At 41.2% G+C, this 15,216-nt stretch overlaps 1 protein-coding gene across 1 annotated transcript in view; it reads right to left on the minus strand.

The window, feature by feature from the left end:
• The window catches only part of PKD2L1 (polycystin 2 like 1, transient receptor potential cation channel), a 34,335-nt gene extending 28,095 nt beyond the window's left edge, over positions 1-6,240 (minus strand). The window contains exons 1-2 of the mRNA XM_026714498.2: positions 5,710-6,240; positions 162-275 (exon numbers count right to left, since the gene is read on the minus strand). Coding sequence (XP_026570283.1) covers positions 162-275; positions 5,710-6,013 — 418 coding nt within the window. The 5' untranslated portion in view covers positions 6,014-6,240. The remainder of the gene's footprint in view (positions 1-161; positions 276-5,709) is intronic.
• Positions 6,241-15,216: the final 8,976 nt, after the last annotated feature.

The raw sequence follows: 15,216 nt of genomic DNA on the forward strand, positions 1-15,216 counted from the left end.
TAGCTTTTGACAGTGAGCAGTAAAATATCAATTTTTTAAAAAATGATCTCATGTGAGCTCAGAAAGAGATAAAAGGAAAGGATTTTAAAAAGGATAATTGGGAGAATTTAGAAAACAGGAAAAACTGGTATCAAGACTTGAGTAGCAACCAGACTACTCACACAAACAGATGTCCACTAAGAATACAATATAGACCAGAAGTTCACGCAGTGTAGTCTTTACATAAAGCTCTCGGTTCTCACTGGTATTTTCGGTCAAGGTTGTGCCCCAAAGCCCTGTAAAAAAAATAAGGAAAAAATGAACAATATGTGGATTTATTCCAACCTCAGTTGCTCCATTATATCAGCATGTTCCTGATGAAATTAGTGTATTTGACTCACAGAAAATGGAGCTGTGGATGACAGATTTGAATCCTATGGCTTAGCTTGTAGGAATGTTAGAATTCTAAGCATGATATGATGTTTCATACTTCATAATATTTTTAAGGAGTACATCAACTTTTAAGACCCATGTAAAAAAAAATCAGCTGTATGGTATTTTAAAAAGTGTACTATGGATTTTGCGTTGTAATTCTTCAAAGCCAAATTGTGCTCATAATGTATATGTTTTTAAAAAAATATGTACAAAAATAGATAATTAGTAAAAGTAATGTTAAAAATAGTATTTGAATTATTCTCTCTTCCCAAAGGCACATATATTAGGGAAAATGCAAAATGCAAATTATAATTACAAATATTTCATTATTTCATTTTCAAACTGATGCAAAGTATGAGATGGATTACTTTGAGAACAGGAAAAATCAGCAATTGAGAGATACTGAAATGGTTATGAAGTTAATAATTTTCCTTTTGGTCACTTCAAAAATCAGGAGTTGGGTGACAATTCCTAGAATTGCCATCAAGACTTTCAGGAACTGGCCACGTCTCTAGAACTTAACAACTTTCCTCTGAATGCTATGGATTTTACACTTCCAAAAGTAAATACCTTTCAGCCCATTTGATAGATATTTTAAAACCATTGCCCTTATTTGCTCGAGATATATTCTAATTTCTTCCAATTTCTACACTTTAACTGCTACTTCCTTATTTATTCCTTTACAGTGAATATTACTAACTTTAAGAAAAACTTGGGAGATTGCCTGGAAAAAGGGTGTAAATCTGGGAAATACATGCCATCTGATTTCAACACCTGATTGTAAACATAGGATTTAAATAATTTAAATATTCAGAGACAATGCCACCTCACCATTTTCCAGGAATTGCTGCTACAACGGATACATGAGGAATTGGCTCTGGCTGTTTTCTGCAGTTATGGATGCAGGGGTAAAAATGGGCAAGTGGGCAGGTGCAAAAGTATGTAAATGCAACAGAACCTCACAAGGACATTTAGGAGGCAATTGGAAACATAAATATTTTAAAAAACCCAGCCTTGCTTTAATTGTTTGATCCTTTACCTTCAGCTTAGATCCAAATCAATTTCTCTCTTCCATTTTACTGATTAGCATGAATTTTCTTGGAGTTGAAGAAAAGCTGGTTCCTTTGAAATATTGTTCATTTCACTTTTCTTTCATTGCTCACTGCTAATGAACACCATTAAGGCTTAATAGCTTGCCTCTCTAATGGCTTGATGTTATTGCTCTTCTCATCTAAACCTTCATCCAATGTTGGTGTGAATTCCTACTTGAAAGTGGAGTAAATGTTCTCACATCAATATCCAGAGGGGTTTCTATTCCTTTTAGGCTTAAGGACACTCAGAACCACAGCTCTGTGATAGATGTTCCTCCACACCCTCGATCGAAAGCTCTTGAGATGGAAGAACACAGGCAATCTGTGCCAGGAACAGCTAAAAGCTCTTTAGGGTTCCTGCTCCTGGTTCAAAAAGTTACTCTTTTTAAAAAGTGCTAGAAACTGATTCCAAACACGACTTTTAATGGAAAATGTACGGTTGATTATAAAAAGTAGCAATTTGATCATTCTTGATTCTTCCCACTTTGGTTTTATGCTTCTCTCTGTCTACACACTTTTTGATCTGTATGAACACAGAATATAAGGGATGGAACGAGTTGAAGTTCCCAAATTATCAGGGTTGAGAAACCATATAGGGTTTGCAGTCTCAAAATTCAGATTTAATCGAGTGTGTGTGTGAGAGAGAGGGAGAGGGAGAGAGAGAGAGAGAGAGAGAGAGAGAGAGAGAGAGAAGTCAAGATGGTGGTTGCCCCTTCCACAGATGATCAAGCTCTCTGACTGCTACAAGCATCGCCCCTAATTTCAACGTTTAGACAAGAGAAAATAAGTTCAACGCAAGGTTATGTCCTGCTGCTATTGTAATGATATATGTGAAGGACTTTGGGGGACAGGAGAGAGACATACATATTGAGTATATCTAGGTCTATCACTTAGTATGTATATCACTAAGTGTTGTATCTTATGATTCTTGATGAATGTATTTTATTTTTCTTTATGTACACTGAGAGCTTATGCACCAAAGACAAATTCCTTGTGTGTCCAATCACACTTGGCCAATAAAGAATTCTATTCTATTCTAAAGTTAGAATAGATTTCAGTCCACTGAAAGAGGAAGAGCATGAGGGACCCTCCCTAATTTTCTACATAAAAAAAGGAAAGGAGAAATATTTTCAGACTTTTTATTTATTTATTTTTATTTGTCAATTGCTTACAAGATAATAGGTATAAGTAAAAACATAGTTATGAATACATGGATAAATATAAGAAAAAATAAAAAAATATAAAAGAAACAATAGGACAGGGACGGTAAGCACGTTGGTGCACTTATGTATGTCCCCTACAAGACTTACAAGAGTTTGTTAAATAACCTTACAATAAAGACAGAGCTAGTACTCCTTTTTGTGCTTCTTGTCTGGACTCCCTTGTGCAAGCCTAATGGTTATAGACCCACATTCATAAAATATTTCTGCCTGCCAGCATGGCCACTTCCCAGAAAGACAGTCATTCTACAAAATTCTGGTTTTCTCTACTTTTTTTTTTTCTTGTGGAGATAGTAACCATAGTTACAGAGGATAAGATTCACAACTGATTTTTACATGAACCAGGCAGTTCTACATATCTATATGTGACCAAAACTCACAAGCTTAGCACTATGAACTTGGCCTTGAGTTTCTGAAAGAACGTCATCATAGAAACAAATCAACCATCAAATTCCAGACCGCATAGATGTCCAGTTGGCCCTGAGCCATCCAGCACGAAAAAATCAGTTTGGTCTAGTGATTAAGGAACCAGACTAGAAACCGAGTATCCACGGGTTCTAATCCCATCCTAGTCATGAAAACCAGTTGGGTGACCTTGGGCCAGTTCCTCTCTCTCTCAGCCTGGCTCACTCATAGAGTTGTTGTTGTGAGAAAAATAGGAAGAAGAGGGAATATAAGATATGTTCGCCACCTTGTATTGCTTATTAAAAACGGTGGGATATAAATAAAATAATAAAAAAATACATCAGACAAAATCCCGGTTTTACAAATTTTATTCATTAAATTTACATGCTGTCCCTCTCACTGTCAGGCAACTCATACGGTGAAAAAGATGTGATTTATTTGAAAGGCTCCCTGTCTTTAAGTGAAAGAGATATAATTCCCAAGGAAGCTATATTAGAATCAGAGCTGCCTCAGAAGAAGCAAGAGAGGAGAATAGATAGGGTCTTCAAAATACCTGAAAAGTCACACAGAAAAAGATCTCCCTCATTCTAGAGTGCAGAACATGGAGAAAAGGGTTCACGTTACAGGAAGACATACAGACCCATAACAGCCAGAACAATGTTGAATTATAGGAAAGTGGCGGGCTTGAGAAATCTTTCTAATTCTGCTCAATTGTAAACTCATTGGATGATTTGGAATTTAGACCCTCTGTTCAGAAAGAAGAAAAAACTATTCTTTATGTCTATAAACAATAGGCCTTTTCACCTTCTCTCCATCAATTGCTGAAAACTGGTCTCCTAAGCCATCTTTGAAGAAGTGGAGTCAGACCTTTTCAGTTCTGAGTTCTTTTCATGAGAATTAAGAAATTAACTATCCTAGACTCGCAAACGATCACCATAGCAATTCTTGTGTAACAAAATGTTTTTGCACTCACAATACTGCCAATCAGTCATTGCATTTATTTGGTAATCATTTGGTAATATTTAAAAGCACTTAGTTCTGTGACACAGGATAATTCACAGCTAACCATGTTTATTCTTCACAGAATATATTCTTCACTGAAGATATCTTCACTGGTTGCTGCAGAGTTTGGTTTTGGCTAAACACTTTTATTAAGGACTTTGGAGGAACAGAGGGGAAAGGAATATTTATCAAAATTGCAGAGTAGACAAAATTGGTCAGAGTACTAAGAATAGTTAATGCAGTGTCTCCAAAACTAGAAACATTAAAACTAATCTAGAGAGTTTAGCATAAAGGGATGAAAATAGCACAATGAAATTTAACTGAAAATTGTAAAATCCTTCACTTAGGAAAAGCAAAGCATTGTGCAATGGTTTGCCATAATATTTGTGAAATGTTATTAGTTACCATAAAAAAATAGTAAGGCATTTTTTTAAAATGCAAATATATTGATATACTTAAGCTACAAAAATCAATTTTTGGTCACACCAATCTAGTATAATTTCCAAATAGTTCCATTCTCTTCTGTCTTGGTGAGATTCCACTCTGACTATAGGCTGTTCAAGAGGAATTCTGAGGAAGTGGAATGGGCTTTGAGAAAGAGAATGGGAACATCTCCTGCCTAAGTTACCTTCTTCAGATGACTCATCTGCCCAGATGGAGAGAAATGTGCCTGGGAGGATATTTTGAGATAGTCTACCAACCACAAAGCATCTTGAGCGCTCTTTGCTGGCAGTGAATGCAACAATGAGCGAAAATAGTGGTACCCTCAAGAGCTTTAGAGATTTCGGTGTCTTTATTTCAACCCGATCAAGGATGTCAGCAGTATACAATGGAATATACAAATAAGGCAAGAAGTATAGTTCTTTGAAAAGAAAGCAGGCTAGAGAAAAATCATATCTTTAAACAGAAGCAAAGACGCAAATCAGATAATTCATTCATAGGAACAATTATCTTGGCTCCAAATATGTCAGTTCTAGAAAAGGATTAAAATTCTCCATGGATTTCATAAAAATAAATCCAGTCAATCTGACTTCCTTCTCCTGTTTTGAAAGTCACATCTGAACATTCGCTTCCTTGAGTTATGACACTATTTTACAAAGATAGCTTCATTAATTAAGCTAAATGTCAAGCATGCTGGATAAAATTTGCTCCATTTTTTTCTTTTATGCACAATATTCACATTTAACAACTAAGGTAATTTGCAGCAAGGCATGATGCTAATAAGCATTAGCCACATGCTCCTATCCACCTTTTGAAGCTCAGGCAAACCATGTTGCCCCCAACTAATTTCAAGGTAATGGTCTCACCTTTAGGCAACCTTTCCAGCTATAAAAAGGAGACAGTAACTTCTGTAACCTAGGCTCAGATTCTATTGTTTAAATTTTCCTGCCTGTCATTGTGATTATTTTTAAATTTGTACATCACGCATAGAGAGATAGCAAAGCCACATTTACTGTACAATATTCCTTCAGTAGCCCCTGCACAAAAGTTGTATCCTTTCCCCTGCCTCTTGGTGGAGCTATCACAGATGGCTATCTTCTCTGCATTTAATCCCACCCACCCACCACCCCAGTTACCTCGGATGCCTTTGAAGACATAGTAGCAGCATCCTGGGAAGGGGGTTTCCTTCTTCCTAGCTTCCTCTGTGGTCTTTCTATCCTGTGGGTAGGATAGAGAGCCAGTCAATTTTTCAATATTCTCATAGGGATTTTCCAAAATGGATTTTGGGTTGTAGATCGCTCTGATTTTCAGGGAGGAGGAGGAAGGGGATCCGTTGTAAACTGGGTTGTCCCATGCTTTCTTCCCTAGAGTTTCCAGTTCATGTTCTTCTTGTGCCTGGAAATGGCTCTCAGCTCTGTTGCTTAGGTGAGAAATGCTCATGATGTTGAATCAAGCAATGGTTTCTTGTAGAAGACCCCAAGGTATCAAGCAGTCAGAAGCATTCATCTGCTTGGCATTTTGCTCTGAGACCTCTTTTATATTCAGCCACTGGGTGACAAATAGAGAGTGGAGGCCATTGTTGGGAGCAGCTATTAACTTCTATTCTTCGGTGAAGCCAGCTACACCCAGGGGTGGATCTCTTTCTCTGTAGATAACAATCATGAAAACCTGCATGGAGAGAAAATCTGGCTGTTAAAACATTGGTTCTTGTGGCTGAATTCTCAGGGAAATTAGAAGCAGGATGTTCATTGGACACTTTGGGCTGAAACAATGCTGAGTGACACCTGGCACATCCCCAAACATTACAGGCGCTCAGTTTTAAATAGAGCTGCACCAAGAGAGCATTTGGGATCCATAAATCAAACTTTACACTTGCTTCTTGCAACTAGACTTAGCTGGGCTCATAAGAATCTCTAGATCTAAAATAGCCATTTTTCTCTATGAACTGGCAGCATATGTAAATTCAAGTAATTTTCTAGTCAGGTTTTTATTATCACAGTCATGGTGATTATTCAAAAGACAACATGCAAGCCAATATCAAAGGAAAATGATTGATGGGGGTGGGTGGGATTTTGTGCTTGGAGCTATGAAAAGGGTATAGTTGAATTGATCAACCTGTCTCTCCATCTATCTGAAGATCCTGTATGATGTTTAAAAAGGCTGAAAGAAGAAAACGAAGGATGAGGAGATGGTTCTCTAGATGACCCAGAATTCTAGACTTGGAAGGCCATCCAGTCCAATCCCCGTTCCAAAGCCAAAATCTAAATTAAATTCTGTTATCCTGGAAAGACAGTTCTTTAGCCTTTGTTTTACCTCATCTTGTGAAGAGGAGCTCATCAAAGCTAAATGATCCCACGGTCAAACTGCTTTTGCTGTTATGCAATTCCTCCTAATATTAAAACCAGAATCTGCCTTTGTGTAACTGAAACCCATTTTTTTAGTATTTCTTAAACTTCTCTCAGGACCCCTTTTAAAAATTTGGGATGACTCCAAAAGTGCTTTTGTTTATATGGGTTATATTTATTTATCTTTACTTATTAAAAATTAAAATTGATGCATTGCTACTGCTATCACTTGTCAAGCTTGTTTGACGGGATTTTAATATTGTATTGTTTTTCAACATAAGCTGACAAATAATTTTTATTTTGAGGAGTCCTCAGAGAGGATCTTGGTGGTTCCTTTGTCATTCAATGTATCAAACAGGAAAAGATTTGTTTTGGGTGGGGAAGGAGAAAAGCAATATGACAATATAAAATTTGCTCAGGAAAAAATGAATCAGTCTCATTTTCTAAGTTTAATCTGTTAGTTGCACAATTTTTCATGGACTTCTAAAATGAAATATTTTCCTGTGTGAAGACATGCTACTAATTTATTCTAGTGTATTTCCAGATCCCTACCATTTTATGTATGATCAGAAAATATTTTATCATTTCCCCCTCCCTCCCAATTTTCCCAATTATAAAAAGGAAAAAGAAAGAAAAAGCTTCAGAGTGAAATTGGGAAAATTCTGGAGTTTTTTTTTTTTTTTCATTTTTCAAGTTAGTTCTGTCTGCAACTAGTGGTGTCATTTTCCCTCCACTCATGATATATTTGGTCTTTATTTCATATTGTAGAACAAAATAAAGCACATTCTGTGAGAGGAGAAGAAGGTGTGCTGAGTCCGTAAGAAAGACCTGGGATATTCCCTGTGTCTTCACAGCAAACACCAGAGTAAAACTGTTATCTGTGACTGATGGATGAAATTCATGGATATGAGTAGATTTGCTGAACTGGATGGAAGTTTAGAAAGTTGGTCTGAAAACGGATCGGGATTGGTTCATAGATGTTACATTCCTAAAAACCTGTTTTTAACAATGGGAACTGAGAAATCCAGTCAAAACCAAAAGGACTGGTATGATTCCAACATGATAATTACTTTGGGAATATGGAGAAGGAAGCAAATCAAATGCCAATCCCTCTCCTTGCCAAGAATGAAGAATTTATCTTCCACATCCATCCAGGGAGAACATCTCCAGTTTAATATCCTTCAGTAAGTTTCAATGCCAAGACAAGTGACAGGAAGGAAAAGCAATTCTGCATGTAATGCTTATGTGCACATTTTCTTCTTTTTTTTCTTTTTCTTTGAATGTAAACCACTAGCCTTTTACTGAAGACAGGTTGGATTACGAATGTCCATCTGAGCGGCTCTTTTGGAGTCCCGAGATGCTAATTATGCCTCTGGCTGACTAAGAATACAGTAATTGTTACCTGTTGAGGTTGGGAGCCGAGAAGGATTGTGGGTGACACTTCATGTTATTGTGGTGAAGGCTCATATCCTGGTTTTATATCCTGGTTGGATTTGGAAGTCAACTTTGATACCTTTGACTACTTTCAATGGCATTACAATCTTTAATGGTGAAGTGGGTTTGATATCTATTTTATCAACTACACCTGCTGTTTATACATATATACATATATACATATATACATATATACATATATACACATATACACATATACATATATACATATATACATATATACATTTGTTTTCTTAAGTTTTCACGGGTACTTACATGTATGGTATTCAGCTCTGTTCGGGTATTTTTCCACGTCATTGTAGTTGTGCTTTTAAAGTTGTAGCAACGTTTCGGCAGAATCTCATCTGCCATCATCAGGCTTCTGTATTGTGTTCGTCTGTGAGTCAGACTTACTCAAACGAACACAATACAGAAGCCTGATGATGGCAGATGAGATTCTGCCGAAACGTTGCTACAACTTTAAAAGCACAACTATAATGACGTGGGAAAATACCCAAACAAAGCTGAATACCATACATATAAATACCCGTGAAAACTTAAGGAAAACACACACACACACACACAGCCATTCTTATCTTTTATCGGTAGTTAAGATTAGGCGCAGTTCAGCGAACAGGCAAATCCCACCACTGACTGGCCCCACCCTCACTCATTTTTTGCCTTGCTTTGGGGTCATTTTCAGGCTGTTTTTCAGGCCATTTGGGGGGGCTGAAAAGGCCTGAAAACAGCATGAAAACAGCCCCAAAATTGCCTGGTTTGGGGGCCATTTTCAGGCCCCCTTTTCAGGCCATTTCTGACCATTTTTGGGCCAAAACGTCCTAAAAATGGCCCCCAAACAGGCCAAAAAACAGGCCGAAAAATGGGCGGGGCAGGGCCAGCCAGTGGTGGGATTAGCCCCAACCGGCTGAATCTTACCTCTTCTTTTGAGGGGAGTGGCCGGGAGGTGGGGCTGAGTGTGATGAGTGACGTCACCCACCCAATCACATGACCAACAGGCCATGCCTACCCAGCCAGAGAACCAGTTGTTAACAATTTGCAGCCCACCACTGATCTAACCCTTTTGGTACCCAGGATATGACCAGGGGAGGGCTGCTGGGAGTTTGCAGGGGTTCAGGAGAGTCCCTAGCTAAGATTCTGTGCTGTTTAGAGAACCCCCCAAATCCACTCCTGGCTGGCCCTGCCCACCTGGCCCCATCCCTCCCAGGAGTCCCCATGCAGCTCGTTTCGGATGCAGGAAAGTGCAGGGTGTGCACAGAGGTTCAGGGAGGGTGAAAAATAGGCCTCCCAGAAGCTTGGGAAGACCAGAAATGGGTCCATTTCTGGCTTCCGGAGAGCTTCCAGAGCCTGGGAGGCCGTTTTTGCCCTCCTGGAGGCTCGAGGAAAGCCTCCAGGGGCCGGGGAGGGCAAAAATCTCCCCCCACCATGGTGCAGGAGGCGGATTAGGCCACGCCCACCATGGCCACGCCCACCCAGCAACCGGGCAGAGAAACCTTTGCTAAAATATTTGAAGCCCACCCCCGGATATGACTTATTACAAGATGGCCCTAACACTGTTCTCGGTCTCTTAAGGTACATGACTAAAGTTTAAATGCACACCATATATCCCATATTTTGAAATGCAGGCTATGCAGGGAGGGGGGAAGAGATCCTAAAATCTCAAAAAAAGGGGTAATCTGATTGCCTCCATGTGCTCATTAGAAAGTTAATAATTTCTGCTCTTTTCTTTCAATTTTGTGATGACCCAGGGCACAAAGGCAACACAGTTAAATAAGCAAGAAATGTCCCTTTAATATCTCCAACTTTGCCCCCGATGTCTAGGTCACCTTCGGCTGGAGAAAAAACTCTCACAAGAACAGTCTTTAAGTGGAGGAAATTCAGTCTGAAAACATACAAACTGTAAATAAAAATCCACACAAACCCTGCTGCTATAATTAACTTGACAGGACAGGAGAAAGAATTCCAGACTTGAAAGGCCAGCAAAACACACACAGTTGGGAAGATGCCAGGAACCCAGATAAGCCTTGACAATACCAGACAATTCACAATTTGCTCCCAACAACTTTGCTGTGCACAGCTTCCCTTTTTAAACACTGTGTTCCCAGCTGCAGCTAATGAAGGGAATCAGGGCCCTTTCCTCCCCTGTAAGCCACACAACTCACGTTGCTCCCTTCTTCATTCCTCCCTTCTCCGTTCCTAGGATGAAGAGGGGATGGGCCTGGGTCTTCCTCTGAATTCCCTCTCCCTTGCTCTATCTCTCCCCTGCTTTGCCCAGCCAGCCTTTGTCCTTCCCCAGTTTCTTCCACAGCCAACAGAGCCACACTCCCACTCCCTGTCAGGTGCTCAGCCTCCCCCTATGAATCAGATTCTGACAGGGGCATGACACAATTATACTGAAGGAATATTACCTTTTAATGTTGCAGATGAAGGAAATGGAAAACCTAGATGTATAAATAAATTTGCACAATCTACTTTAGCATAGCAATTAATGGACTACATTTGCTCCAAGTGCTTGCTTGTTTCATTTGGGATAATTAATTTCTAGGTGGCTTGTTTACAAATTCTGATGCCTCAGATTTTGACTTGAGCCCTTGAATGAAGGTGGTTATAAGTCTAATCAATTAAGCTAATCATAACCTTCAAATTGCTAACATATATAAGTCTATATAAGTACTAGCCAGGTTCATAATCTTCTTTCCTGGGATGAAATTCATCATCTTCAGAAACTTTAGTTTTACAAACTTCTGCAAATTTCTTCAAAGAGTTCCCTGTGAATATGAAAAATATCAGGGCTTATTTTTGGGGGGGAACTGTGTTCTATTTGCTCAATAGAAATACAAAATAGAATTTTGCCCAGGAGGTGGCAGCAAAGTATTTTGCTTTGTTAATGCTAATTTTTGCCTTTGAGAGAAAACAGATGCTGCTAAATTCAGCTATGTTCCAACCAACATGTTAGCAATAACTGAACTGTGCAGATTTGTCACACCCACTAGGCGGCAATGGAGAATATTTGGAGCTATGGTTCTGCCATAGCTCCAAATATTAATAGACGTCACCATCACCTCCCCTGCGATGGAACCAGGTTGTGACTCCCATTCTACAATGAGAAAATATATTTAATTCCAGTTTTCTATGAATCAAATTTATATGATTCAAATTTATAGAATTTTGCCACCTCCCATTCTACACTCTGAAGAATTGCAGAGCAACCTATAGGCAATGTGGTTGGGTGCCATGATAATCTATTATAATTTGACATCAGACACCAAATGCCTGATATACTAGATTTCTATGACCTGGGATTTCTCAAATGTAACATCTGTGAAGCAGTCTTGCGGATGTCTCAAATCAGGGTGGTGACAGAAGCATGGAAACTTCTGGTTTTCTGAACTGGTGTCTGATAGTAACAATGAGGTGGATAAGAGTTAACAAATTAATTCTTCCTCAAGGCAAGACAGGAGTGCTGTAGGGGAACAGGATAGATGTCAGTCTCCTTTGGGTGCAATAGTTCTCTCCCTGAAAATTCTGAATGAAGTTATGGGATGGGAACTTTCTGGATCCAGTTTTCCACTTGGATCTCATGTGGTAACTGACTAGGAACTGCTTTGGCCAACTGGCCAACTGTGTGCAGAGTGAATCCATCTTTGAAGGGTCTTTGGGACTTTGAGTGGGCCCAAAATGCAGCAGCACTAATGGATACAGCAATTGTCATAATGAGACCTGACCTCTTTTTTGAAAAATTTATATTGTTCCAGTATGTCAGGGTTTGTCTGATGAAAAATAATGTAGTCACTAATGTAGTCTGTTCCCGTAATTATCTGTTAATTACCTATCAATAGCTAATTAAATTATCTATTATTTTGTAGCTTCTTAGCTATTTTATTATACCCTTTCATCATAATTTATACAAGAGAACTTTGTGGCAAATTGTGCAATTGGCATTGAATGTGGACAGAAAGATACTTGCAAAACACAGTGATGAAAGAACTTGGCAATACAATGTATGCACTGTTCTTTCTAAAGGGCTTTGCTCAAGTCAATGGAAGCATGACAGATCCAAAATAGCTACTGAACAAGCCAAGGGGGAGGCTTGTGAGATCATCTGGGATGAAGGCACATTGCCAGAATCAACAACACCAACTATTGTGCAGCTATGTTTACACAGTATCACCTGGTTGTTTCCAGGTCTCTCAGAGCACTGGATGTTAGAACTAAGTCCCAAGATTTCCAAGACTGGGGTGGTGAGGAGGCAAGGAAGACAGATTGTGTTCCAAAAGTGGTAATGTGGGTCACTTAGGAATATTTGAAAAATGGTATCTTAGACCCTTGATGATAGAAAACCTACGGCATGCATGTCAGAAGTGGCAGCAGAGCCATCTCTCTGGGCACAGGGAGCTGTTGCCCTTTGCTCTTTTGGGTTCCAGCCTGCGCATGCATGGCAGCAACCTGGTTTTCAGGTTTCTGGCACACATGCACATGTGAAGACCAGCTGGGCGGTGTGCATGCAGTGCTGGAACCCAGAAGAGCAACGTGTGAGGGCTCTGCATGCCCAAAGACACAGAGAGGGGATCCTGGCGGTCACTTCCCAGGGGAGCAGAGGTATCAGCCAGGACGGGCGGTCCGGGCTTCCCCCGCTCCCTGCCTGAGTGGGCTTCTTGCACTGCCCCAGACCTCCAGTCCGCAGCACAGACACACATCCATGGGCCAGAGCGACTGGCCAGTTCAGGTGCCACAGAAGAGCAGCAGCAGCAGCAAGGGGCAGGAGCGACTGGCTGGCCCCTGCAGCTGCTCCCCCGCGACTGAGCCGGGCCCTCAGAAGCATCTCCCTGCATGAGAAGCTGTGCTCTCCTCTATCCCTCCTGGGACAGTTCGCTTCCCTGATGGCAATTCGTCCTCCTCCTCCAGCATCCCAGCCAGAAGCGGCGGCGCGAGGGGGAGGCAACAATTCTCACGCTGCCACTTCTAGCCAGGATGCTGGAGGAGGAAAAGCCACTGTCAGGGAGATGAGCGAGGGCCTGGCTCACCAGCGTGGGAGCGGCTGTGAGGGCCAGTCAGTCGCTCCTGCCCGTCACCCTGTGGCTGCCACATTTCTGGGGCAGCGGGGATGCACAGGAACTGAGGCCACATGGGAAGTACATCTATCCAACGCCGGGGTAAGAGGCACACTGGCTCCTTTGGCAGAAGTGGCCGGGGGGGGGGGGACCTTCCAAGGCCAGCTGTGGAATTGGAATTGGCTGAGTACAGGAACCAACGCTGTCTGTGGCCCTGGTGTGCTGCTCATTTATGTTGGCCAGCGTTACTGTTTGGAGGCTGAATGGAGCCTTCAACTGAGCGAGGAAGCACTCTGGGGCCAGGCCCTACACACCTGCGTCCAGCCCACCAGAGTTTGCTATGCCAGGGCAGGAATGAGACCCTGTCCGGCAGAGCCTGCTGCGGCTTGGATGTGGAGGACAGCAATGAGGAGTCTGGCTGGGCAGGCAGGAAGCAAACACTTTTCATGACGAGAATGAAAGTTTCTGGTGGGCTTTTCGGCAGCCATCAAGATGGTGCTGCTATCTATTGAGAGGAGTTGTGGGAGAACAGCGGGAGGGCGGTGGCGGCGCTGCTGAAATGAAAGGCAGAAGCTGGCAAGCCACACTCTTCCAAGCATGGGAAGCATAGCCGATTCCTGTGCCGGCAGTGGAAAGGAGGAAGAAGGGGCAGCGCTGTTGGCTGCAGCCATAGAAACCAAGGCGGCGGATTCGCCGTCCTGGCCCTCTCCATCAGGCGCTTCTGCTGCCTGGGAGTTCATCGGCAGCAGAAGCACCTTATCCTTTTTATGTGCCTGTTTTGGGAAGAATGTCTGTCTGGCTCTGGGGTAGGAGACATGCTGGCCGGGAAGTAGTCACGCTCCCTTGGCAGAAGTGGCAGGCGGGAGGCTGCGCTGGCTTGTTCTCAGTAGAGGCTGGGTGTGTGTGTGTGTGCTTCATTGACACTTCCAGTTTCCGGTGCACATATGTGCGCTGGCCAGCTGGTCTTTGTACATGCATGCATGCCAGAAACCGGAAGACCATGCATGCTGCTCTTCCGGTTTCTGGTATACAGGCTTCTGTGTGCTCCATTTCGGCACTTGGTGCCGTAAAGGTTTTGCCAACATTGTCTTAGACTTCGTTATTATGCAAAGTTCAGTTGGTGAGGAGTATGTGGAAAGGTGAATCTCCTCTGCTGTTCCACATGATGAGCTATCTCTCTGATACTGTTTGCTTCAGATAAGGAAATGTGCGATAAGGATATTATCTACATCAAAAAGTTCAGTTCTTACAAATAAATCACAGGTTCATTTGCCAATACATGATCATTATCTCATTTCCCAATACATTCAACCTTTACAAATAAATACATTCATTTTAAGAATTAAAGTAAGATATCTAGATTATAGGCAAGGCTTGCAGTTGATGGAGAAGGATTCCTGTTATACTGTCACTGGCCATGTTTTATCTCCTCTACAATTAAGTTTCAGTTTTCATCCGTTTTTCTTGGACACAAGGACTAAATGCTTAACAGAGATAAGCATCTCTCTCTCTCCCTCCCTCTCTCTCTCTCTCTCTCTCATTGGTGGTGGTGTGGTTTGGTACTTTATTATTTTTCAGAGTTTCCCAAATATCTTGAGTCATTTTTCTCTCTAGAATTTTGATCCATGGAATCCTTCCTAATCTCTCTCCTAAATTGTTTAAGTCAGCTTTCTTAAAATCTAAAACACTGGTTTAACTTTGTTAAGTTACTGTGGCTGCACTATGATCAATCATAATACTGTATGACATGGTCACATTCCTCCAAAGGTACTATAACTTCTATTCTCCCAACCAT

This window comes from Pseudonaja textilis, chromosome 4 (genome assembly GCF_049901715.1).
Source record: "Pseudonaja textilis isolate UNSWEBS1 chromosome 4, rPseTex1.2, whole genome shotgun sequence".
NCBI lineage: Eukaryota > Metazoa > Chordata > Lepidosauria > Squamata > Elapidae > Pseudonaja > Pseudonaja textilis.